Below are 25,952 nucleotides of genomic sequence, written 5' to 3'. Positions count from 1 at the left end.
ATGCATGCGGTCCGAAAGAGAAGTAAAGTAGATCACAGATGTGATGCGTCGCCGCCAGGCCGAGTATGTAGCTTGGCATACGGACGGGTAGCATATCTTTCGTGGACGCAATTATCTTGATGATCACTCGGTTGTTGAGGCGCAGCTGCTTTGAACCATAAACCGTGCATAATGATCATCATGATTTGGTGGCGAAGGTGATTATCGATTCCATCAACAGCTAGGCCGAACTCAGCATGAGGTGGTATTTTTTAATCGGATCATTTTTTGCCACTTTGAATTTGGGTGAAAATGATGATAGGCCTAGTGTGTCTGTCCGGGCGGGGTGCCATCATTTTTAATTCTGGCGTTTGCACACATCGAACATTTTGATTTGGATAAACAAATCGATTTGTAAATTATTGGACAATGATTTGTTGGACTTTAGATTGCACAGTAGTCATTACAGCTGTTTAACGCAAGGTCTGTGATAAGTTGATTGTTGGAAATAAATAGAATGTTGAATACAGAAAATGTTTTTGCTGAAACGCTGTCGCCGTTGGAACATAAATGGTTTTCAAAATTGATTTTGAAAAGACCATACAGTTGATCATAATAATTATCAAACATTAGGGACAAACTTTCAAGGCAATACTATTTTCCATTTCCAAATTTTCCAAAAGGCAAACCAAGAATTTGGGCCTGTCACTCTTCTTTGCAATGACGACTAAGTTATCACAATAACGCTTCAAAGCAGGGCTTTACCTTTGTTATTACAACCTTAAGTTAACCGTTAGGTGTTGCTGTATGGTAAATTACCGACAATCATAAGACTTCGAAAGAAGAGACCTTCCGCGATCATCAATCAAAAGACAGACCAGCAATGATGGCAAAGTTCGTGCCATCAACAGCACTGGTGGAATCGTGGCATCCAACAAATGACAATTTCTCGCAGTAGGCCACATTGAATTTTATTATTACCTACTATTGGCACGGGGGATACCTACCTACTACAATGGGAAATAGAGCTTAAATTGTTGCATCATCCACTGCCATGCCACCACAAGCAAATCGTTTCGGGTGACATCATTTCGCCAAATGGCTAACCAACTGACTTAGAGACACAGTGAAACAGAGAGATCCGTAGAAAACAAGATCAGCTGGATCATTGGTGATAAGTCCACTTGTAGCTGGTTGTTTTTGGTGCCTATTTTTTTTATTGCCGTCACATTTCTTCAGTCGATTTTGTTATGGGTAGTGAGAGGCGGTGAAAAACGCGCCTCAAAAAGTTAAATTTCAGCATCGAGTCAGTACTTCCCGAGCAGGAACGAAAAACTGACACATAACTGCAGCATACCTAAGTCAGGTATCATACCAAGACAAGGTATTGAAAATAACTCATTTTGGTATTGTATAGGTATTGAAAAATACATAAAATACCTCAATAAGTTATTGGTTTGGTGTTTAGGATTGCTAGAGGTATTATTCAATTATGGAAAAATCATAATTAATCCGAGGAGAAAATATCTGAAGAATACAAAACTCAGCTGAGTATGGAAAACCGAATACCTACAACACAGAGAAACAGACGAAACATTAAGAACAAATTTCATTGAGAAACATCTTAACGAAAACGTAATCGCCCACTGCTAAACGTACTGTGTTTGGCCGGGCCACCACTGGGTGGCGGTAGTGAGCTAATGTCAAACAGGAGCAAAAACGATGCCAACGCCACGAGTGGTCAATTGACCAACTACTGAATATTTGAATCAACCGGTAAAAAAAGGTGATCGATGGGAAGCGATGAGAGTGTGACGTCTGTTTATCTGTGCCTACAACCTGAATGAGGCATTAAGAAGCCCTGCATATGAAGTAAAATACCTAAAATAATAACTGGTGTATATTCTGTGCATAACACGTGAATAATAATATCAGGAATGGCAATACCCAAATAAATAACGGCGATTTTCCCATATAAATAGCGATTTTTCCATAATTGAGTAATACCTCAAGCAGTCCTCAACACCTAACCAATAACTCGTTGCGGTATTTTATCAATACCTATAAAATGCTAAAATAGTCATTTTCAGTACCTTGTCTTGGTATGACACCTGACATTGGTATGCAGTAGTTATGTGTCAGTTATTTGTTCCTGCTCGAATATAATAGGGTATGTGTTCCATCATTAATCTCACGCTCCCATATTCATCCTATTCGAAAACAAGCGAATACGGCACCGATGATTGTACGACATTTCCCCGAAAACCAGTTCCCCGAATGAAGTTTCCCCGAAAGTTTTTTCCCCGAATGTACCATTTCCCCGAAAAATGTTTCCCCAAATTTACCGTTTCCCCGAAAAGTGTATGTAATCTGCCATTTAACCTTCTTTGGGAATTAGCTGAAGCACACAACGCTGCGTATGCACAGCGTAACCTGTCTGGGTCATCATGAGCCCAATAGGGTTAACTAAACATTACTTTTCGTTCACAAATTCTTATTATTTTAGGCAGAATTTTGGCATTTGTAATATTCATTGCGAGGTATGATAATTAAGTGGAGAATATATCATTTCACCATACATACATTCAGCTCACCGATGTCCTAATACATTGCACGAAAGCTTCAAGGAAATGAGAGAGTTAACTATTTGGATATATGTGCACGGGTGGAACCTAGATGGTTTTCTGGCAATAATAGCGTCATCCACGGGGTATAAACGATGAGGTAGGAAGTATTGGTAAATGTCCATAGGTCTATTAGTTGTCTAGCGTAACATCTTAGGAGGGTTAAGCTGAATGATGATCAGTAGACCGAATGGGCATTGACCTAGTGTCTTCACCTGATTGATAACCTTTTCATAATAAATTTCCCTTCTTTCAAACATAGGCTGTTCTTTCAAGTTGACCTGTTGAATTTATCATCAGAAGTACCAGTCAAATTAGCTGGTATATTTAATATTGATGTTTTGTTCTTTGGTGTCAAACTGTTCTAGTGTCTATGGGCGTTATCGTATGAATCGCCATCAGAGATTCTCCCTTCTTTCAACATAAACGATTCCAAATGTTAATTCAGTACAGTTTGGCTATAATCCATCGATTAACAAAAAATACATATACAAATTGTGCTGTGACTTTAAAGCAATCATACCACAGAAAACAGACATCCAGGCTAGAACAAATTTGAATCTTTACTTGAGTGAGATTGCAAACCAATACACGATGAAAACACTAACGCCACCGAAAACCATATTGCCACAGTCAGTGGTGATTAGATTGATTGCTGTGTACATTTTTATTGATTGCTATCAGTTGGCGCCAGCAGAGAAAATTGCATGCAAGAACTTTTATAGCATCTAGTTTCCAGCGCTGACAGTCTGGCGGCGACACTATCGCTTGTATTCAATGCATCGTCTGTGCTACTCTCGGTTGTCAGCTTTCTAAAATTTTCTCCTCAAGCTCACGGAAGCATTGTAGTCAAGAATTGTCAAATTGTATGGAAAAATCGCGAAAAACGTTAATTGTTAGAAAACGGGATAGTTTTTTGAAAAGTTAGTGAATAGAAATCAAGAATAGTTTGAAAAGGCAACGTTTTGTGTTTACTTCATGTTCCGGAACAGTTTCTTCACCGCGAAAATTTGATTTTACTACCACACAAAAAAGAGCCATCTGTGATATTTTTAGCTTGGAATGTCGATCTATTGAAACATTTCAAGTGGTGAATTAAATTAGTATGGGAAACTAACCGATTGCAGCGCCACGATGTTGCCACTTGTGTTGCCGATTTCAAATGACCGTTAAATTCCTTACACAGTTTCTGAACTGGACTTGGATGTCTATTCTCTGTGATCATATCTTACATTTTCCGTATCGCACGTGTTACAGCTAATCTACATCTTTTATGTTGATAATGATCTTTAGCAGATTACCTCAACCTCGATGACTCCTTTCATTACATGTTTTAAGAGCGTTTTCAGTGATTGAATATTCAACAACACTCGAAAGAACAGTCTATGAATCGAAGAAGGGATAATCTCTGATGAGCGTGTTTTGAGTTAAAAGCACTATCATTTTCTATTAGAACAAATAAAAAAACACCTTTGTTCAGAAGAAGAGCAAACGTCATAACCTCCGTATTATTATTTTGTCTTGAAAAATGACTCAAGGGAAAATCCAGGGTGCTCATAATACCAAAAAACACAGACAAACAGACGTAACACTTCGAACATTTTTGGATTCAAATCAAAGCCACAAAAACATATTCGCCCAATGCTAAAAGAACCGCTAACCATCAACTAGGTGGCGGTAGTGGGCAAACGTGAAACTCGAACAAAATTGATGCGAGCGCCATGGATGGTCAGTTGGCCGACTATCAAGTTTTTGTGTCTCATGCAAGCTAAGGCGCTGTCCATGAACTACGTAGACTCATTTATGATCATCTCAGACCCCACCCCTCTCCCTCCGGGCACATTGGCCTAGCCTACCTTTTCGTTCCAATGAATGAATGATTCGTCCAGATCGTTTTCATCAGAAAACTTATCAGAAAACAGCTTTGAAAAAAGTTTAATACATATTTCGGGGAAATGGTCTTTTCGGGGAAACGGTTCATTCGGGGAATCGTTTTTCGGGGAAAAAACTTTCGGGGAAACTTCATTCGGGGAACTGGTTTTCGGGGAAATGTCGTACAATCGCACCGATTGATTCCGTTCTTTTTGTTTTCATGGGTGCTCACTTCTAACAAAAAATACAAAAATAAGAAACAAAACAAACAGCGCTTCAATCCTTTGTTTTTCGTAGGATGAAAATGGGAGCCACATGCTTAACAAGGGAACCAATACCCTATATCAGTTCGAAAGTTTTTGTTGGTGACAAAACATAACATAAATCTGTTACGTACTTTTCAAATCTTCAATATTTAATTATTACTAACCCAAAATTGAAACTATTTGATGGTGGCTCTTCAACAGTGATGCAATGTTTTCTACTCGAAGTTACTTCTCGAAAATCGCAATGCAAGGCTTAAAATGCTGAACTGTGGTGTACGATGTTTATCCCATTCTGTTTAAATTAGGACAAACCTATGTCGGATTGTCGCAGCATATGCAGGCTGCAACATCGTTATTATCTTTGCGCGATGGATGGAATTTGATTCAGTAGATCGCCCAATGCTGATCATCAGTAGGACAGCTCCAGAGGCACGTTCGCCTCCATTTGGGAAATTTGTGCCATGCTAATCATGTCAAAATCATGCTGTTTGGTCGCATCATAGTGAAATAGACGTCACACTCCGGTCGCTTCCCATCGATCAGCTTTTTAAAGGTTGATTCACATTTTCGGTAGTTGGTCAATTGACCACTCGTGGTGCAACGGTTGAAGAGGTGATCGATGGCAAACGTGCAAAGTGTGAAGTATCTACTTTCTCTTTCTTCTATTCGTATGTTCGAAGCCATCGCTAGAACCAGAAACGGATTGAAGAAACCGTTTACAACTTTCATAACTGTACAGTGTTAATCTATCATATAACGGCTACAATTTATGCAACCAAGCAAACTGTGTTGCTTCTCAGTAATCTTCACACTCATAACTTACGCCTGGCATCCATGCACCAATGCGTGAACCCTATGCCCAAAATTAACATTTCCCACCAAAACTCCGACATCCGCATGACCTTGTGCAGGAGCAGAGGACTCAACGGCCTGATATGAGCAAACGATTGCAATCATCACTTCCCTCCCTTTCCCCACATAGACCGACAACCTGACGCAACAGACACCATTCTCGCCTAGAAATAGTAGACCAGCAACGCTCACACACTGAAGATGTCTGTTAGCCTCAAGCAGCTATCTCATTGGTTCCTTGTGTGAGCCGATCTGGCGATACTGGAGTTGGAGTAGCAACTGCGGGCGGTCAATCAAGCAAGCTCTTTAAAAACTTCCAAAACAACGAATTGCATGATGAACATGAGACTATGAGCATCATTGAATGGTTTGTGGATATCATCCAACATTTTTTAAGCAATTCTGAAATCGTATTTTCTAGACAGAAAAGAAGTTTTTATTTTCACTGGCCCAAATTTTATTAAACTTATGTATTTTCAAGAAACTGTACAGAAATTTCCTAAAAATAAGTAAAAAGTTGAGATTTCCTCAAGTTTAAGATTCATAATCCAAGAAATTCCATCAAATAACTAAATTATTTCAAGATTTTTTAATTATCTCCTTCAAAAATATAACAAAAACCAGTTAAGGAGTATTTCCAGACTTAACCCATCGTTCTTTTGGGTCAATTGCAAAAAATTGCTTTGGCATTTCCATCAAAAATATCATTTTAAAAGAAATCGCATTCAAACACTCTAAAAATCAAGATAAAATCATTCAGGAGTCATGGTCTTTAAGCTCCTTACACAGTTTTGAAACTGGACATGAAGATTTGTTCTTTGTGCTGATGGTGTTTAATGTTAAGATTTCAATGAAAACCAATAGAAGATGGTGGTACCGATTACACTAGTTTACAGCATTTTTGAACTCGGTAAGCTGATGATCATTTTTGGTGTAGAATCATGCCCTGAGTTCGAAAACTCGAAGGAAAAAAATTACGGTAGAGCGGAAATTTTTTCGACTTTCCATACAAGGCTGATGATTTGAAATCGATTTTTGTTCTATTTTTAAGCAAAGTCACTCACTTCACACATCTCATTCTCCGTAATCAACGCTCCGATTTAGCTGAATTTTTTACTGTCATTCACCTACATATGATATGTCAAATAAACGTTGAGAAAGAATTTTTAGGTTGCTTTTTTCTTATTGAAAAAAATGCATTTCTTCATATATTTTTGGAAAATTTGCTAAAATTTGGTATTGTATTCAGCTTTTAGTTTATGAAAAAAGATTTAAAAATGGTCGAACAAAACGCAAGATGTTTGAATTTTAATAAATTTCATATTTTAAAAAGTTGTAAAACTCGATATTTGACTAAAACTCAAAAACTGCTCTACTTAAAATTTTTTGAAACGCGGTTTCGAAATCAGCGCTAAATTGTGCTTCAAAAATTTTGGTCGTTGACAGAAGTTCACGACTTTCGTTTTATTTTGTAAACTAGTGTTAACGTGTCCATTTCGATGAATACTTCTAAAGAACTCTTTCAAAAATGCGGAATTTCTTCAGAGATTTGTTTAGAAATTTCATTGGAAGTCTATCTAGAATTCGTTGCGAGATTCCATTGAGGATTTCTCTCGAAATTGTATCCATGATACTTCCTTGAATCCTTCCAAAATTCCTCCTTGGGTTTCTACCGGAATTCCTCTTATACATTCTTTCGCAGTTTCTCACAGAACTTTTCCCAGAGAGGTTTGCGGAATTTATTGCTGACTTTCTTCAGTTCCATCCACATGTTTTTTAGCAGTTTCTTTCATAAATAATTCTTTCCTGAGATTTCTATCAGAGTTTTTTCCCAGAATTTCTGCAGGAGTCTCAGCTGGAGTATCTCCCAGGATTTCTTCCAGAAGTTTTTCCGATATGCTTCCAGAGTTTATCGCTGAATTCCTTCCCCGAGTAGCACACATGTTCTATAAAAGTATATGCAACTCTTGTATGACTCAATTTGGTCATATAGGAGTTGCATTTGCTTTGCCAGAACATGTGTGCTACTAGAGTCAGGAGATCCTTCCAAATTTTATCCTAAGTTTCTTCAGGAAGTTCTCTTAAGGATTTTTCCGGATAGCTTTCCAACAGTTTCTCTCGGGATTTTCACAAGGTTCATGCAGAAGTTCTTCTAGGGATTTCTCCCAAATTGTTTCTCCGACATTTTTTTTCGACATTTCCTAGCGGGATTTCGCCCGTCGTTCTTCTCCGGATAACTCTTAAAGGTTTCCAGGGTTTCATATTGAGTTTTCCTAATATTTCCTCCCGGGATTACATCCAGATCATTTTTCCGCGATGTCCCTCAGGTTTTCATGGCATTTCTTCTGAATTCCCTTCGAAATTTCTTTAATAGTTCTTTGTAGGTTTCTCACATGTTTTTAGCTGAAATCCTTTCGATATTGGTCCGGGAGTTTCTTGCAAGTAATTTTGTTAGTTATCCCAGGAGACATTCCGATAAAAAAAAGCTCATATAAAAAAGCCAGAAGCAACTATCAAAGAAATCCTGAAAAAAAACAACCAGAATCTCTGGACTATTTCTGGTGTGAACTCTAGGTAGAGTTCTGGGAATAACCCCGAGAAAATCCGTAAAAAATAAAATTAGGATGATCACTGCAAGAAATGCAATAGACAATTACGAGGTAAAGCCTGGAAAAAAAGCTTTCACGGGAAGAATTTCATAAGAAATATGTGCAATAGCTCCTGCAGAAATCGCAAAAGGCACACCGAAAAAAAAACTTAGGGGAAAGTTTAGGATAAATTCAGAAAAAAAAAAACTTTGAGAGGCATCACAGGAGCAACAAAGGATGGGATCTTCTGGAAGAAGTTTCTCGGGAGAAACTTCAGGAAGAAAACTCGGATGAAACATCAAAAAAAAATCTCGGTCGAACCTCTCAATCCGGGGAGGAACTTTATAAAAAAGCTCACGGAAACTTCTTGAAGAAATTACAGGAGAAACTTTTCAAGAAATCCTGGCAGGAACTCCTGCAGACAAAAATCGTGATAAAATGTTTCAGAAATCCTTGAAGGAGCTCTACAAGAAATAAAGCCTGTATCCGAAATAATCGGGACATAGAAATACAGCTGTAACCCTGCAATGAATACATTAAAACTGCTCAAATTTGGCCTAATAACATCATAAGATATGTTCAGTTCACCTATAAAATTTCATGTGAATCGGTGCAGTACTTTTTGTTGTAGCAATGATAGAGTAGAACGTGCCTCATTGAATTTTGTACAGCCCCTAGTAAAACCTAGTCAGCGCTGTAACTTCTGAATTTGGCAAAGGAAATGGCTGAAATTTTGAAAACAAACCTGTCAATCTACATTTATTGCATAGGCAAAATTTCAAAAAAGTCGATGCACTATCAACAATTTTAAAGTCGAAACATGTATTGGAACTGAACGTTATTTTAGCCCCTCGAAGGGCAATTAGTCAGTACTCGTTATTGTTTCGATTGTACTATTAAAAGTATTATACCAATAATCATCAAATTTTGTAGGCATAATATACATATTAGCGTGGTTCAAAATATCGTTTTTGCTCCACACCGCTTATTCGATTCGTAACCAGATTCTAAGCCTTCTCCCAAAAATTGAGCTAATTTGGTTGAAAATTGAGAGTGCACAAGCCCTTCAAAGTTTGTATGGGAATTACTATGGGAAAAGGACGTTTTCATTCAATTGACCGTAGCATTTCCCCAAATGCCCTGGAGTGTTAGTTGATACCTGGTACTCCTAGGCTACTCTATCAGCTACAACTTTGCCGTAGACCACATTCAAATCGGACGCCTCATTAATTAGTTATTGATTTTTGTCCAGAATGAAAATCATTGATCATGATGGTTACATTATTCGATGGGCATCACTGCAATTTGCCTTGAAACATAGTAGCCATGATTTCTGTGTGCTATCTTTGGCGCCATGTGCAGCAATGTTGCCTGCTGGGAAGCTGAACGATCACTGTTAAAGTTTCTCCAGTTTGATAAAAATCGATAGTTAATTAATGACTCGTCCGATTTGAATGTGGTCTTCGGCAAAGTTGTAGCTGATAGAGTAGCCTAAGACTACCAAGGGTCAACTAACACTCTAGGGCACTTGGAGGAATGCTATGGTCAATTGAATGAAAAACGTCCTTCTCCCATAGTAATTCCCATACAAACTTTGAAGGGCTTGTGCACTCTCAATTTTCAACCAAATGAGCTCAATTTTTGGGAGAAGGCTTAGAATCTGGTTACAAATCGAATAAGCGGTGTGGAGCAAAAACGATTTTTTGAACCACGCTAATACATATAATCAACTACCTTCTGTGAAAATTTCATGGAAATTTGGAGAGAAATTCAAAAGTTATGAATAGGCAAACATCGCACATGAAAAACACGAAAAAATTTCACTAACACTCATCCCTATCAACACCAGCAGCTTCCAAATCAATTGATCAAAATTGATGAAATTTTGCAAGAAAGTGTCTCTATAAGTATCATAACTGCTAACGAAATTTCATAATTGTCATCGCAGAACTTTGAACTGTAGCGTAAAAGAACCATCTAATATGCGAATGAAAATTGATCATGAGTGTACAAAATGCTTAAAACCACGTCTGTTTGTTTTTCATCCACAGTTAAAAGTAATGCATCGATTTCTATGAAATTTGGTACAAATAATAAACATACTTCAAAGAGTTCTCAGTCAATTATTTGACCAATTCTATCGATTCATTTCAGAGCTACAGCCATACTTCTGTGTCCCGATTATTGCGGATACAGGCTTTATCATGAATAATTTCGGTAGCAATCCAAGGAAAAACCCCGGAAATATCTTTTTGGGTAGTACCACAAGGAACACCGGAGGAAATCACGGAAAATCTTCAAGAGGAATCCCGAAAAAAGTTAGGAGTTAATTTCCGTACGAACATTTGCGATGTATCCTGAGAGAAACTCTTGTGCAGATCTCAGGATAAACCCTGGAAAAACCACTAAAATAACTTTGGGAAAAACGCCAGAGAAACTCAGAGAAAATTTTCTGGGATTCTGGGCACAATACCGAAAAAAAAAAACATTTGAAAGGAATTCTGGAAAAAAAACCGATCGGAATTCAGAAATTCTGAAAGATTAAAAGGGACAATCAAGGAGAGCATTCTTCAAGTTTTGGAAAAATGCCAGTAGAAATTCAGAAGAACTTCCGGAAGGAATTCAAAACATAATAGCAAGAAAAATGGCGTGAAATAAATTTTATGTTTGGCTTTTTGTTCCGCATAATCGTGACTTGTTCTGTGGATTAGGGGCTGTCCATTAATTACGTAAGGGTTTATGGGGGGAGGGGGAGTTCGAGAAATCTTACACGCCATACAAAAATATTTGGGTTCCCATACAAAAAATCTTACAACGGGGGGAGGGGGTGTCGAAAAATCGCAAAAATCCCCTTACGTAATTAATGGACAGCCCCTTAGTTGGTTAAAGCGCCTGCCTATCGAGCACGGAATCGTGGTTTCGAATCCCACCAGAACGCGCACAAAATTCATCTCAATTAGTAACATTGTGTGTAACTGTTTAAGGTTTCCTAAAATCTTTCTTGAGCATAAGCCATCGAATCCACATGTATAACTTGTGTGCTTAAATGATTGAATGAAAGTCATGCTTACAGCCTCATGCAACTACTGTGTGCTGACAAAGTGGTAAGTTCAATGTTGGTTTAAGAATCTCTAACAGCTCCCTTGAGTGTAGGTCATTGGATGAAACGCTTTAAAACGGAATTTATGAACTTCAACCTCCTTTTAGCAGTCCGGTTTAGACAACTTAAAGTTGAAAGAAATTTATTAGTAGTTCATAGGTTCATACATTTTACTGTAACTTACAATAGGTTTTTCTTCAGTAGGAGGTTCTACTGGCAGAAATCTGTGGTTATCGGTAGGTGCTTAAGGCCCCTTAGCGTGTCATCGCAAAATGGCTTCTTCAAAATCATTTATCGAAATCAATTTTACACAACATTGCACCAATACACATTTGTAAAAAATTGACACTTATCTTATTCTATAAAAAAAAATCAATTTCACGCAAGATATTTGGCATAAAAATGTATTCACACTGCTTCAAATACAAGCCTCTTTCCAAATAATCACGATACTAAGCATTATTTCACTCGAAAGTAGAATTTTTTAACGATTTGTTTCGACCGCACTCAAAATGTGGTTGGCGGTGTTTACCACCCACCGCAGTACCAACGACGACGGCGGCAGCGCGGTGATGTCTTTTGGCGCGCACAATCATCGATCATTGCACGCAGTGATGTCGATCCTGCGAGCCAAGGCGTCAATAAAATTGATCGAAATCAATCAGAAAGTCAAGTCAAACCCATTGGTTATGCGTCATAAAATCAAAAATAATTTATGGGGTGATTATTTTTTTACTTTTTTACCACAATTGTTAGTGAAATAAGCAAAGCATTAAATATAATTTACGAAATCTTCACCAAGCGGTCCGACAGCACTGCTGTTGCAGCAAACATACACAGTGGGAGAGCGTACCAAAATAATTCGATCATTTCTAGCTTGTTACATATAAAATCTAGCATTTTTTCGTGACATTTGGATATGTTTTCTTGTTATTCATTGAAGTAGAGGTGGTTTACTGCTTGAGTTGCTTTCAAATGATTCATATTCTCGAAATGTTTACGTGGGAGGTACCGAGACAAAGAGCTTCTATTTTTGTTTGTTTATTTATGAAATTGGTATAGAAAGGCTACACAACTACTATCGTGCTTGATGATTGTTTGGAATAAGAATCAAATAAGAAGAGCAAAATTTGAGATGACACGCTAAGGGGCCTTAAATTAGCGCTACATTTGGGTTTAAATTAGCAAATTGTAGGAGACATAGATTTGAGAGTATATTACTTACTTAGTATTGAACAATAGATTATCAAATTCAGAAGTGTGTCGACGTAGGTTATAAAATTTAGCATCTAGGTAGAATCAAATGTATAGATATAGGTAATATAAATATAAAGTATATTTCATAAATATTACATACGGATACACACTTATTTTAGAGTTACTTGTTCGGCTGTTCTATTTTCTGTAAAAGTTCGGATTACCGAAGTTCAGCACAGTTTTACCGATGTTCGGCTATTTTTTACCGAACGTTTGTCTAACATTACCGAAGATACAGTAGAAATTACCGAACGTTCGGTATTTTTTTGACGAAATTCGGTAATATGTTGCTGAACATTCGGTAATTTGAACTTGGTATAACAAATTACGAATTTATGGTAGATTAATTAGCCAAATTGAAGTTAATTTTGGGATTTTAGTTTAGAACGCGTTTCTTTGATAATTGTTTTATAGATCTTCTTCTTATTCGCGACTTCGTAGTTGCAGAATGTGCGTGAAGGTTTACGTGAGAAAAAAAAGAGAGGGAAATATGTTTTGTTTTTTTTCACGCACATTTTGACAGTTCCTTACGACGTTTTTCATTAGTGAGACAAAGAGTTGGAATCTCTTTCAACTTCGTAGTCGCGAATTTGACTACATACTCACGGTTCCACTGAACCATATCTGACGTCTGTCACTTCTGACAGCGACCGCAGCAGGATGATTCTATCTCTTCCGCAGAGCAGCCGTTCTGCTCGGCGGTACAGAAATCTCCCGATCTTCCGAATAGTCTCCCTAAAGCTCACTTCAGAGCAGTGATCTAAAATGTATTTTCTGAAACTGTAGGCCCAACCTTCTCAAAACCCCCAGTAACGCCCCTGAGACCCTCCAAAACCCCCGAAAACGCCTGCGTAACGCCTCTGAAACCCGCCAAAAATCCTCTGAAGCTTCATGAAAATTTTGTTAAACCTGAACTTTTCGATGTTATTTTGATGCAGATGTGTCATCACATAAAAGAATAATAGTATTTCTGAAAATAATACCAGAGATTTGAAATTTCAAGTGTTTGCAGGACATTTTCTCAAAATTAAATATTGAAAAACAGATGGTCCGGTCTGACTTAACGCCGACCAAATGTCTTCGAAATCCCAGCAGATTCCATGTAACGCAACTGAGACACTTTGAAACCCCTCTAAAACGCCCCTGAGGTCCCCATGCAACGCCTCTAACCAAAACAACACCCCCTTCTTCTGAAACTCCCTTGAAAGCACTCTGAAATCCCGCATGACCCTTTAAATCTCCAGACCACTCACCCTTATTAAACTTCTTTGCAATCTTCAAACCCATTTAGGTAAAAATCCTATTAAGGCTGTCCCGACTCATTAAACCTCTATTTAGGGTTTGGATGTACTAGAATATTTTAAGCTGTAACAAAAATAGAGCGCTGACACCTACAGCTGAATAACTGCTCTTTTACCGGCTCAACAATTTATGTGGACTCTGAGAAGGTGGATTTTCTTCAACGGTGCATATTACACCAGTTCCCCCTCACAAAATTTTCAACATCAAATTTTCACGGAGATTTGTTTTACCAGGGAGGGACCGGGGACTGAATTTTAATCACACGACTTGACGCGCAAAGAGCTACTTAATGGAAGAGCCGTACCTTTAGAGCTCTTTGGAGTAGTGATGATCCGATCAAGTGGCGACCGCCGTCTGTAGTTTTTTAGAAGATGTCTGTCGATGTCGAGATGCAATCGGTGTCTGTGTGGCGGTTACAGCATGATACCCGCTACTTATTTGCCACTTGACGACGGCAAAAGATTATTGCTTCGGATAAATTCAATTTACTCGCGGCTTTGGCATCATCGTTTTGTTTTGTTCTGTTTTGCTTCATGACGACAGCGCAAATATTTTGTGCGTGAGATTACTGTGGGGCGCGCTCTCCGAAAGTGTTTGGCAAGCAAAGGGATCCCCAACCACTGTTGACGAAATGATTAATGGATCGAAATTGGCGTCACGACGACGAGGTTTAAAATTCAATTAGTGGGATTTGGTGTGTTTAGGCGAACAAGAAAAGCGATGTTTAGGCAATATACGGTTGGCAAAAGTATAAATGTTTGTGATGGTTGTCGAAATTTGTGGGTTATGGTGTCGTATCGTAGTTGATCCAGCTTTGCTAATTGAAAGGTGCTTTCAAATTTCATAATGAGCTTTTGAGGTGTACGGCGTAATTATTATCAGAAAATCGTCTAAAACCTTGAAGGCCATTTATAAAAATGTTATCATGCAAGTAGTAGTTGGAAGTTTACATATGTTCCACAAAGTAAGTAGAGTTATTACAAATAATTGAATTCCAGTCATACGTGTCCAGCACAATGGAATGTAGAAAAACATTAGGCTCAGTGTACCAGTTATGACTATAGTACCTCAAATTCGCCATAGTTGATTTTCAACCTTTAAAGATATAAATCAACAAGAAAAATTTCGTGAACAATAGATCACGATCACAAAAGATGATTGCAATCATTCAAACTTCACAATTTGCTCAAATTATGGTAGAAATAAATCATTTTCCTTAACTTTTCGGCCTCCTTGCACCCTATTTCGCCATAGTGTACCAGTTATGGCAAATCCCATAAGGAACGCATGTAAATAGTGCGAAGTGGAACCCAAATTAGCAAATGTGTCCATAACTGGTACAGGGTTCCTATCATTGGCACACGCTGTAATAAATACTAAAAGTAGTTTTGGCTCCGGTTTTATATTTTTCCTGTAAAGTATGGAAACTAATCAATCATTTGACTTATTGTTCACATTCGTCGGTCTTCTTCTTATTTTTGTAGAAATAGTTTTTCTTAGCTGGTGCGATAACTGGTACAGGCACCCTACTTGAATATTGGTACTTGGAGATGACAGTCTTGCGTGTCACGCCTCGAGCATGTGTGCTTGTCAACAACAGCTTCCGTTGTTACAGTCTCAGAACTAATGACTAGGGATTCATGTGTTATAATTCCCCGATCTGTAAGATATGCATACAATAAAGCCGTCTATTCTTCTGTTATGTTCGTGTAGTGTTTTGGACGGTGGTAAGGATTAGAATGACATAATTTCCAGAACTTAAATGCTATGCTAACTAGAACCTACATTCTCTCCCCTCTTTTTATTATCTATATGTATTTATGTATTTAATTCACATCAACATTTATATATAACATGAGTAGTCGAAGTTAATTGTTGTTGACTTCAATATTTTCATGTCGATTCTATTCTGTGGACTGGATTCACGCGGAGATTTGAGTTTTGGTTTGATTTTATTCTAGTTTCAAATTGTGTAACAACCATGTCCCTACTCAATAAACTTCAGCGTATGAATATGATTTAAAACATACAAATGTTCTTCTTCCTTTACGACAACATGGCGTTCCTAGGATTGCAATTTTAGAGTTAGCTTTTCTCATGCTATTTTTCTTCTTGATTATTCGAATTTAACAACTCAATCTCAATCTTGCGGGTTGTTGTGAAATACTATTTCTTTCCTCCTTTTACACCAGCTAGAATGTGCAAATTTTGTTGAGGAATGGGATATTTCCCGGTGTATATGTATGCTTGTCATAATGATAACTATTCCAGTATGTACTCATTTCGGCAGAACTAAACCGGTATTGTTTTCACATTTTCAATCCCAGAATAGCAGTGTACCGACCTTAAGAATTAACTTTAAAGAATCCAAATCACATGACTGCCAAAATGGCTGACTTATAATCTTACGCATGTTTTCAAGAGTTTGAATCTTAAAAATTCATAGATCAACGCCCCTGATCAACTGATCCGGGACCAGACTAAACAAATGCACTTTGGTGCATTGCTAATTTGTCAGATTCATGTCCTTGAAGTTAGTATTAATATTTGAAATTGAATTATATGATGTTTCACCTTAATATTGAAATATGAAATAGTTTGCGAATGTCTTAATAAAGGTTGAAAAAGAAAATGAATGTTTAAATGCACGCTGTATCTTCTGAGCATCAAAACGGAGAAACTTTTTCAAAACGGCAACTAACTAAACTTCGTTTGAAAGCACCATGGAATAAACAGTTATTTTGTTTCATACACATGTTAAATCTTGTGATTAAATGTGTATCAGACACAAAAATACGCTATTGGCAATTGTCTAAAATTTACAAGACCAACCTAGATAACATTGTTCAATTTATTCCCATGAAGTGCCCCTCAAGCAAATTCCACCATACTAGGTTGTGTTTTTTCACGAGATCATTATACTTTGGTCTTTAAATATTAATATTTCATCACTTAAAATATATTGCATAATCGATTCAAATTTTATTTATATTTGCGGACCGTGCTATGCATTTTATGGTAGTTTCTATTGCAAAGATTTTTTTTTCTTTTTTGTTGAAACCGTTATTCCTTATGAATGAAATAATTCATTGTCAGTGTAGTACATTGAAGCAACAGGACATGATCCTCTGGATCCTAACCAAATTGATAGTTATATACAAAAGTAAACAGTATCGCCACCTACTGTAGTACTGGTTTTCTATATGTCTTTGACGATTTTTTTTTCAATCGTACATCGTACGATTTGTACATTGAAGTCTAATATTTAACCAAAGCTATAAATCAATTACACTGAATCAGCATTTGTTTTTTTTTTTTCATGAATATAAATTAAATTTGACTGGAAAATTATTTTGAATTAGGATTTTAGTTCAAACTTATAAAACAAATAATTGCAATATATTCAATGCACAATATTTTATGTTATCAGATCTAGATACAAATGTTCAATAGAATAAAACTATTCAAAATATAACGGTTACTTGTACAATTTCGCCCTGCTTCAACCCACTACTGGTCATGAACTTTAGTCTAAGAGAATAAAGTAGAAATTGTTTGTTTTTTTTTCATCGAGTCCAAAAATGTTTGAATGTTTGTTTCAAAGTACCGTAAAACGGGGTAACTTTGATAGTTTTTCAGCGAATTTTCTCAATATTTTTACATGTAACAGTATTTCCCCGAGTTTTATATTTTTAAAACAAGTACTGGGGTATTAGTTATCAATTGCAATTAAAAGATTCGATAATCTGAAATATTTTGGAAAACTTTTAGTTTTTCATATAACCGAAAATCAGATTTTCATTTTGGGGTAACTTTGATAATGCTCCAAAAACACATCAAATCCCAAAAAATAATCACACATTGAAATCTTAGGAGTATGAACATGATGAGAGAAGGCTTGTGGAATATATTAGATAGAATTTTTATATCAAAACATTGATTTTTTACTAAATTCTACATATAAAAATGAGTTTGTGGAGTATTGAGTGCAAAACACAATAAATTTAGCTATCAAAAATCATTACCTTTGTAATAATAAATCCTTAACGGTACATCAACATATGATTACATGTTATTCATGGTTAGTATTCTTTTTTTGGGTAGTTTTTTTAATGTTTTATTAACAAATTTTCAACAACACATATTTATCTACATGAAATTACAAGGACATTGCATACTTTTAGGCGTTTATCAATGTATGGAGATTAATATCCCAATTTACAAAATTGCTTCCATTTCGTTAAAACACACTTCGTTAAGAGATTCAAGGCCAGATTTGGAATCTACTATGATGAATCTATCGAGAATAAGCGTCCATTCATTGGAAAAATAGTTGTAACGAAGTCGTATAGCAGATTGTTTGAAGGGGTTGATAAATGACAAAAATATCAACAATTTTTATTTTTTGTCCAAAAGGTTGTATATAAACTAGAATTTAATGAAAATACGTCTAAGATGAACTTTCATATGTATATAATTGAATTACGTTTACCTTTTTCTTAACTAATTGAAAAAATCATAGTTATAAGATAAATTACACAATGCCTGCCGCACTATCAAAGTTACCCGCATTATCAAAGATACCCCGTTTTACGGTATTAGTTTTAAATATAGAATTAGCACATTATTTATAAAATGCATTTCAAAACTTGTATGTTTACTAATTTTACATATGCTTCCACACCAGAGAAAATCTTTTGAACTTCGAGTTTTTTTTTCCTTCAAACAAAATGTGTCTATGGTTCAATGAAATACAACCATGCTATCCATCTGTTGTTTCGAAATTATTCTCTTCTATGGTTTTCTGATCAACCACACTTTTCTTGTGCCGCAGTGCTCCCGTCGTTTTCCGTATAGTGGATAGCTGATTGCTTTTTAACACTTTCTAAGACTAAACGTACGAAATCATTTATTTCTGTCAATCCTTTGCACATCTTACCAACCTTGTTAGCAACAGTGATGATGACAACCGACAAACAATTTTAGATTTTTTTCCATAAAGCGAAATTGTTCCCCCAGTAATTGATTCGAGCTTTCCTGAGATTCATCCTGATCACTACAGGTTTCTCTGTTTACTTGAGGATCATCCCGAATCCGGGCCTCAATGAACTGAACTTCTTTCGAGAGAGCCATCCCGATTTCACGGGTCTCTCGAAAATATTGAGGGCCATCCCGAAGACCGGGCCTCAACACGCGACACTGTGAGAGCCATCCCGGATCTTCCGGGTCTCACTTGGAGGATCATCCCGTCAAACGGGCCTCCGTTCAGTTTTTCTCTCTGTGAGGCGCATCCCGGCGTCCCGGGTCTCACTATATACGAGGAGGTTCATCCCGACCACGTCGGGCCTCCTAGCACGAATCAAAAACTTCAGGCTGAACAACTTTTCGCGATCTCAGTTTACCATTAAAATTGTTTCTCAATCATTCACATTGTCACTAATTACTCATGTGTACAATACATACCATGGAAACAGCCATTTGCTTGTCCGCGGTGGTCTGCACTTTTAGCGTCCCTCTCGCGTTCCTTGACGCACGAAATCTTGCATAAGAAGGATGGTCCCGAGAATGTGAATGACTCTTGCTGCGATACCAAAGCCCACAAAGATTACTTGAAATAGTTGAACTGCTTCTCAAACATCCGAAAACATTTTGATAATCTTCCTTCTTGAATTTCTCCTCGATTTTTTCTCCAATGTATCCCATCCTCGTCGCCAAATGTAGTGTTTTGGACGGTGGTAAGGATTAGAATGACATAATTTCCAGAACTTAAATGCTATGCTAACTAGATCCTACAGTTCGGATATTAATCAGACAGCACAGCAAAATTTTCTGAAAATTACACCAGACGTAATAGTAGTTTACGCAACAAGGTGCAAAATGAAGATTTTTACAGCACGAGTCGTACATTTATCCAACGAGGCTTGCCGAGTTGGATAATTACGACGAGTGCTGTAAAAATCGAGTTCTGCACCGAGTTGTGTACAACGTTTTTTGCACCTTCATAAATTACCACTTGAGGATAGTTTTTAACTAAACTTTTTCATCAGACTGCACACTGATGTTCATAGCCATGATTAAGGAAGTCTGATCATAGCAGGTTATACTGTGCAGTTGTCACAATTTTTCAAACCTGCGTCCAGAAAGCATCAATAAGTTGATCAAAACTGAAAACAGTGCTGTAATGGTTCATTACGCAACGCAAATCAGTGCTGTAATGAACCATTACAGCACTGTTAATTTGGTGTGGGAAAGTAGGCCTTTTCCTGTCAGATTTGCGTAAGGTAAAATGGCCTATTACGATGAGAAGTTGCAAAAAATAAATAACATATAAATTTCTATTTTATTTCACTGAATTTTACATTAAAGAATTTCTTGTATGGAAAGTTGAATACAAGCTTCATACTGAGAGCAAGCTGTAAATTTATAAGCAGATGGAAAAATGTGTGCGATATGACGGGGTCCTTTTGTTACAGGTGATATGCTGTAACATTTTTTAACTGTGAGGTTTCAGTTGAATGAAATATTCAAGTATTTAGTACCGATTTTGGTTTAACCACACGGGCAACCGCTCGAACATACTCTTAGTTCCTCGAGTACTCCTAGTTTCCCCGGTGTGTTTTCATGTAGAGACGATTTCTACATTAAAAACTGACACCTAAATTGGGTAATCATTTTAGATATCATAATGACAGTTTTTGACCATTAAAATCAAATACACTCGTTGATTCCGTCTAAGGTACTTCCATTGATTCGAAAGCAAAAAGTGATCAACTACTGTTCATAACTTTTTCCCCGCGTTTGCCCACTTGAAACTGCTGTTTGCTCATCATCTTATTTAGTGCACACATTTCAACCAGCTCTCGGTTTGAATAACAAGCCTTGTGGGCAGGGCACTTCGGGAATCAATGTTCCCAAGAAAAAAAAAATAACATAAAGAAAACGTAAAACATTCGATTCACAAAGGTGATCTTGCGTCGGGCAGTTTGCCCTGATTTTGCATACGCCCATTCGCATCTTTCGTTGGGCCCCTCTCGCGTGGGCCCACACTCCGGCAATCACCACCGTAAACGATCGGTTTTTTCGCCAATTTCGCCCAATCGATCAGGTGCCAAATAGAGTTTTCTCCGCCCAAACTGACTGCACTGGTCAGTGAGGTCCGCCGAATGTGGATTTGGCACTAATTTTCCCCTAATGAGCGATCAAAACGCGCAAGTCTCTAATCATCGTTTGGATGGAGGCATTGCCGAACCGCGCCGATGTTGGTGGGCTTGTTTTCAGCACAAACACACACAGGCGGGCGGGAGGAAAACACTTTCTTCGGATCGGAGGTTTTCTTTGTTTCGTTTTTGGATACAAATTGCGGCTACCCCCGTCATCAACTTGCACACTCTGGTGACCGAATTTTTCACTTTCGCCTTCGCGCTTTTCCGCATAGCACCACGCGCGGCTTTATAGACCGAGCGAGCCAATGGGTCAAAGCTTCATTAGACGCAGTGTGACCCGAGTGGGAAGGGATTACAAATGAAGATCGAGATTTTTTTTACATATTCAAATGTAATAGGTTGGAAATTTGCTTCATCATATGCGCTAATTCCCGTCATATCGTGGAAAATAATTCAAGATATTCCAACTTACCTTTGCCAATGACTCATTAAGTGAAAGCAAAAAGATCTAGACGAACATTTGAAAAGGGCCTATCTGCTTTTTGTAAACAAACATGTTTCTGTCTCTGTAGGGTCCATCTGCATCCACCCACGCACATCAACACCCTTATCAGAAAGAGTGTTCTTCAACAGATAGTAAGGATGTTGATGTGCGTGGGTGGATGCAGATGGACCCTACAGGGACAGAAACATGTTTGTTTACAAAAAGCAGATAGGCCCTTTTCAAATGTTCATCAAGAGATGTAGACTATCGATAACCAGTCGATAGCACTGGAATTCGAATACTTACTCCACTAACGACTTAACAAATTTTCTCATTTCCGTATGACGAAAGCAACCGCACCTAAACATCAGCAAGCTGAATTGTTCTTCATCACCGTTCAATTTCCACTTCGCCAGATTTTCTTCAGTTGGTCAGTTGCACCTTTAAAACCCACAAAAGCTCTGTGTCACTTCGAAGTTAGAGTTGACAACCACTCTTCGTGCGCGACAGACGTCTTTTTTCCTTTCCTTTGGTTGCTCTTGTATCGATGCAAGATGTCACAATACAGAAAAAACACGTTGGTAGTGGATTTTGGTGTCTTGCCAAGGCGCCCCGCTTTGGAAGAAGTGGAAAAGTTCCTGAAGTGTTTTGTAAAACTTGATATGGCCGATGTTAGGAGCATTCAGATCCATAACATTAAAAACTGCCTATTTATCGAGATGAACGACCCTGGTGTAGCCCCACGGCTACAAAAACTGCATCACCTACAACACTGCTTCGTTCTCGAGGGAGTAAAATACTACATCCCGGTATATGTGGATGGACCAACAACGACCGTGAGGATTCATGATCTTCCGCCGCAAATGTGCAACAACTCCATCGCCGACCACTTGCAGCAGTACGGGAGAGTGATCTCCATTCACAACGAAGTGTGGAAGAACTTCTTCTCGGGGATACCCAATGGTGTACGCGTCGTTCGGATGCGGTTGGATAAACCGATACCGTCGCATATTGTTGTGAACAGCCACGGCACGTACGTTAGCTATCCCAACAATAACGATCAACCAGCGATCCGTAGCACTAAACAAAAGCAACAAAAAACACCATCCAGCTCGGTCAAGGGACAGAAGAACGACGATGACCAGTGCGATACAATTGAACCAGAAGCGGCTAGATCTGATAGAGACGGTGGTGATGATGATGACGACGATAACGATGATGGAAATACCGATGTTGAAAACGAAAACGATGTAAACCCGGAGCCCGATTCTGCGAAGCGGCGGTTGTCAACCGAGTCAACGAATGAAACGCGAGACGAAAATTTAGCCAAGCGATCGTGCAACGAGAATGCTCAGAATTCCGATTCTTCTTGGAAAGTGATCACGAGATCGAAGAAAAAAACTATGTCATAGCTGTATATGTACTTTAAATAATCAGACACGAATGCACCTTTTCGGTATAAAGTGTCTCTAATAAATAATAATAATAATAATAATAATAATAACTTCGAAGTTAGATTTTACCGCTGCAGAATGCAGAAAAAGCTGTGCACCAATTTAAATAAATATTTTTCCCGTTGTCAAATTGTAAACAACAAGTTGTTTTCGTCTAGCGTAGATACAACCAAATGTGTCTCTCGATTTTCTGAATACGAAACATCGTATTTCACAACCACAGAGAAAGATTTCTGCGTTGCACTGTGTTGGCGTATTATGATCTGATGAGCCAAAATATTAATTTAATTATTCTGAAGCTACAACAATTTTAATTTAAATGTTTCTGCTCAATCGTACTTTAAACACATGATTTGATTTGGAATGCGAAGTATTGGACCAACTTTTCGAATAAACACCTACGGTTAAATCATAATTTTTGACCATCCTATGTACCACAGTGTCACGTATAGGGCACTGCATTGTTTTGATTTAGTATGGGATTTTGACGGTTCTTGGCCTTGTTGTTTACATAATTTCTGTAAGAGTGAAAGAGAAGGAGAGAATTTCATGCAGTGCCCTATAAGGTGTGCCGGGAATTGAATTTAGCTTGTGCCCGAAATAGACGTGGAGAAGACGGAAACAAAATTCGCATTCGCAAACCGAATTATTCAATCACAATATGTTTAACATGATGTGGAAGCTTATTTAAAAATTAGTAATTGATTCCAAATTGTTCATGAGACATTAGGCGAGGTGCAAGAATAAACTCGATCATTACTGGTCCGTGCTTAGTTAGACGGGAATTAGATAAAACCCCTAGCAAAAATTGTTACCGTTTTGTGTTTTGATTTGTTATCTACTTGCATCCGGGTGTGGTGGCGGTGGAGGCGTCGCGCATCGGTTGATGCGATCGTGATCGTGATCGCGGATAAAATTTGAAAATGATCTTTCCGCCTGCCCGCCCGTTATTTGTGCGAGGAATGAACGGGCGATTGTTTGTTGACGGATGCCGGTGGTGACGGCGTGACAGGAGGAAGCACCGTGGCCATGGCGCATAAGTCGAGCGGGCAATTTCTTATGGTAATTAGTCAATTTTTCCTCCTCTTCGAGACTGTCAGTAAAGACCACGCCACAGTTGTGCGGTGGTGGATGAGTGATGGAAGAGCAATTCGTCCAACGTTTAATGGGTGGGAAAAGCTTCTTTGACTTCTTGAATTCAAAGCGAATTACAAACGAATCGCTCGAAACGATCATGCGGATGCGTGGTACTTTGAAGACAGTAACTTTCGCGATCCTTTTATTCGAATCGAATTTGGAATTAAACATGTTTATATCGGATACAGATTTGATATATTGAGTGATTTTGTATAGGAATAGTCATGCATACATCAGGCATAAACAAGCTTGGTGGTCTAGTGGCTACCGCTTCTGATTCGAATGCAAAAGATCCTGGGTCCAATTCCTGGCTCGTCCCTCTCCTCCTACTTTGTATCTTTCTATCTACTTTCTTTCTTCCTCTTCTTTACATATATCTCATCCCAAGTACATTTATTTAGTCTAACAGATTAGAAGTTTTCAACACCACCATAAAACCAAAATAAAAGGCATAAGGCTTTATAACGACGGTTCTAAAAACCTCTACAAGACTAATTGGTTATCAACATGTTACATGTAATTTACATTCATAAATGCATAGCCATCGTCAGAATAGAAAGGTTGAAAAAGCCGTTTCACGACCTTCCAATTTGCATAGCACAGTTGACAATCAATCATATAACGCCTACAAGTTATGCCACCAAGCGAGCCAAGGTTGTATCTCGCCTGAGCGTTTGCGCTCCAACCTCACAGTAGCATCTGATCCTCAAGTCAGGGGCGGCTGATCAACGTCCGAGAAGCAGGGAAATACTGTAAGCTCAAGGGTTGGTGAGCTCGCAGGGCACAGGCCGCAAAAGTGAGGTGAAGAGTAAGGAGTAAGGTTTTTACTACCCAGAAGAGTGAGAAATGAGCAATGAATAGTGCGTCGTGAATTGTAAGGAATAGGCAATGAAGGAGTGAGAAGTGAGGAATGAAGAGTGAGGAGTGAGTAAAAGTGATGAGTTAGAAGAAGTAGTGTGGAGTGAACAGAAAGTAGTGTGCAGTGGGGAGTGAGCAGTGAAAAGTGAGATTTTAGCAGTGAAGACTGCGCAATGAGGAATGTGGAGCTATAGGCTGTGAGTAGTGAGGAGTGATCATTAAAAAGTAAGAAGTTAACTGTAAGAAATGGGAAGTGAAAAGTAAAGTGTGAGGAATTAAGAGTGAGCAGCAAAAAGCAATGGATGAGGCGTGAGAAATAAGCAGGCATGAGCATTGAAAAGGGAATCCATGTAAACGTGAATCAGTTTGGATCGAAGAGTGGTCGACGAGGTATGAGAAGTGAGCAGTTAAGAATCAGAAATGAGAGGAAATTAAAAAAAAATAATAAAAAGCAAAGAGTGCGAAGCGTTGAGGAGTACAAAGTTGGAAGTGACAAGTTCATGAGATGCAACGCAAAGGAAAAAAAACTTTGAAAAATTATGGTTTTTAAAAGTTTAGATACAGATTCATGCAAGTTTTTTTTATTTAAAAAAGCACCGATCATTGATTTTTACAATGGACTCGTCAAGCCTGTCCCAGAATACCTATATTGTGCGAGTTTTCATGGATTTACAAAAAAACTGGAAGCCACCATCTAGGATTTAAACATGGTGTCGGACATCATTTTCCAACAACTTCTTGCAAAGTCCGTTCCAAAAATATAAATTAAACTTTCAAAAACTTGAGGAATTTTGCGGAACAGCACCACGGCAACGTTTACGCCGCCCTCCCTTATGCCGAAAATATTCTCCAGAAACTCTAACAATACACACTTAAAAAAAATACTGAAATCTCGGCTAAATGTTTGACGTTTAATGTTTGATGGCAGCGGTACCCATATGGGTGCTGCTTAAAATATACTTGACTATTAACTGAGATATCAGTTGCTCATTCTCCAGGAATCGTGATCATCTGTA

General features: G+C 38.0%; 2 protein-coding genes across 5 annotated transcripts in view; both read left to right on the top strand.

Moving 5' to 3' along the window:
- LOC109407813 (cullin-4A) overlaps window positions 1-25,952 on the top strand; it is a 417,220-nt gene that overhangs the window by 132,015 nt on the left and 259,253 nt on the right. The gene's annotated exons all lie outside the window — the stretch shown is intronic.
- Window positions 21,727-22,983, top strand: LOC134287505 (uncharacterized). The gene has a single exon (XM_062849393.1). It carries the CDS (start codon window positions 21,829-21,831, stop codon window positions 22,897-22,899), a length of 1,071 nt encoding a protein of 356 aa, XP_062705377.1. The 5' UTR covers window positions 21,727-21,828; the 3' UTR covers window positions 22,900-22,983.

The sequence above is a fragment of the Aedes albopictus genome, chromosome 2 (genome assembly GCF_035046485.1).
Source record: "Aedes albopictus strain Foshan chromosome 2, AalbF5, whole genome shotgun sequence".
Taxonomy (NCBI): Eukaryota; Metazoa; Arthropoda; class Insecta; order Diptera; family Culicidae; genus Aedes; species Aedes albopictus.
This window is presented reverse-complemented; position numbering and strand designations above follow the sequence as displayed.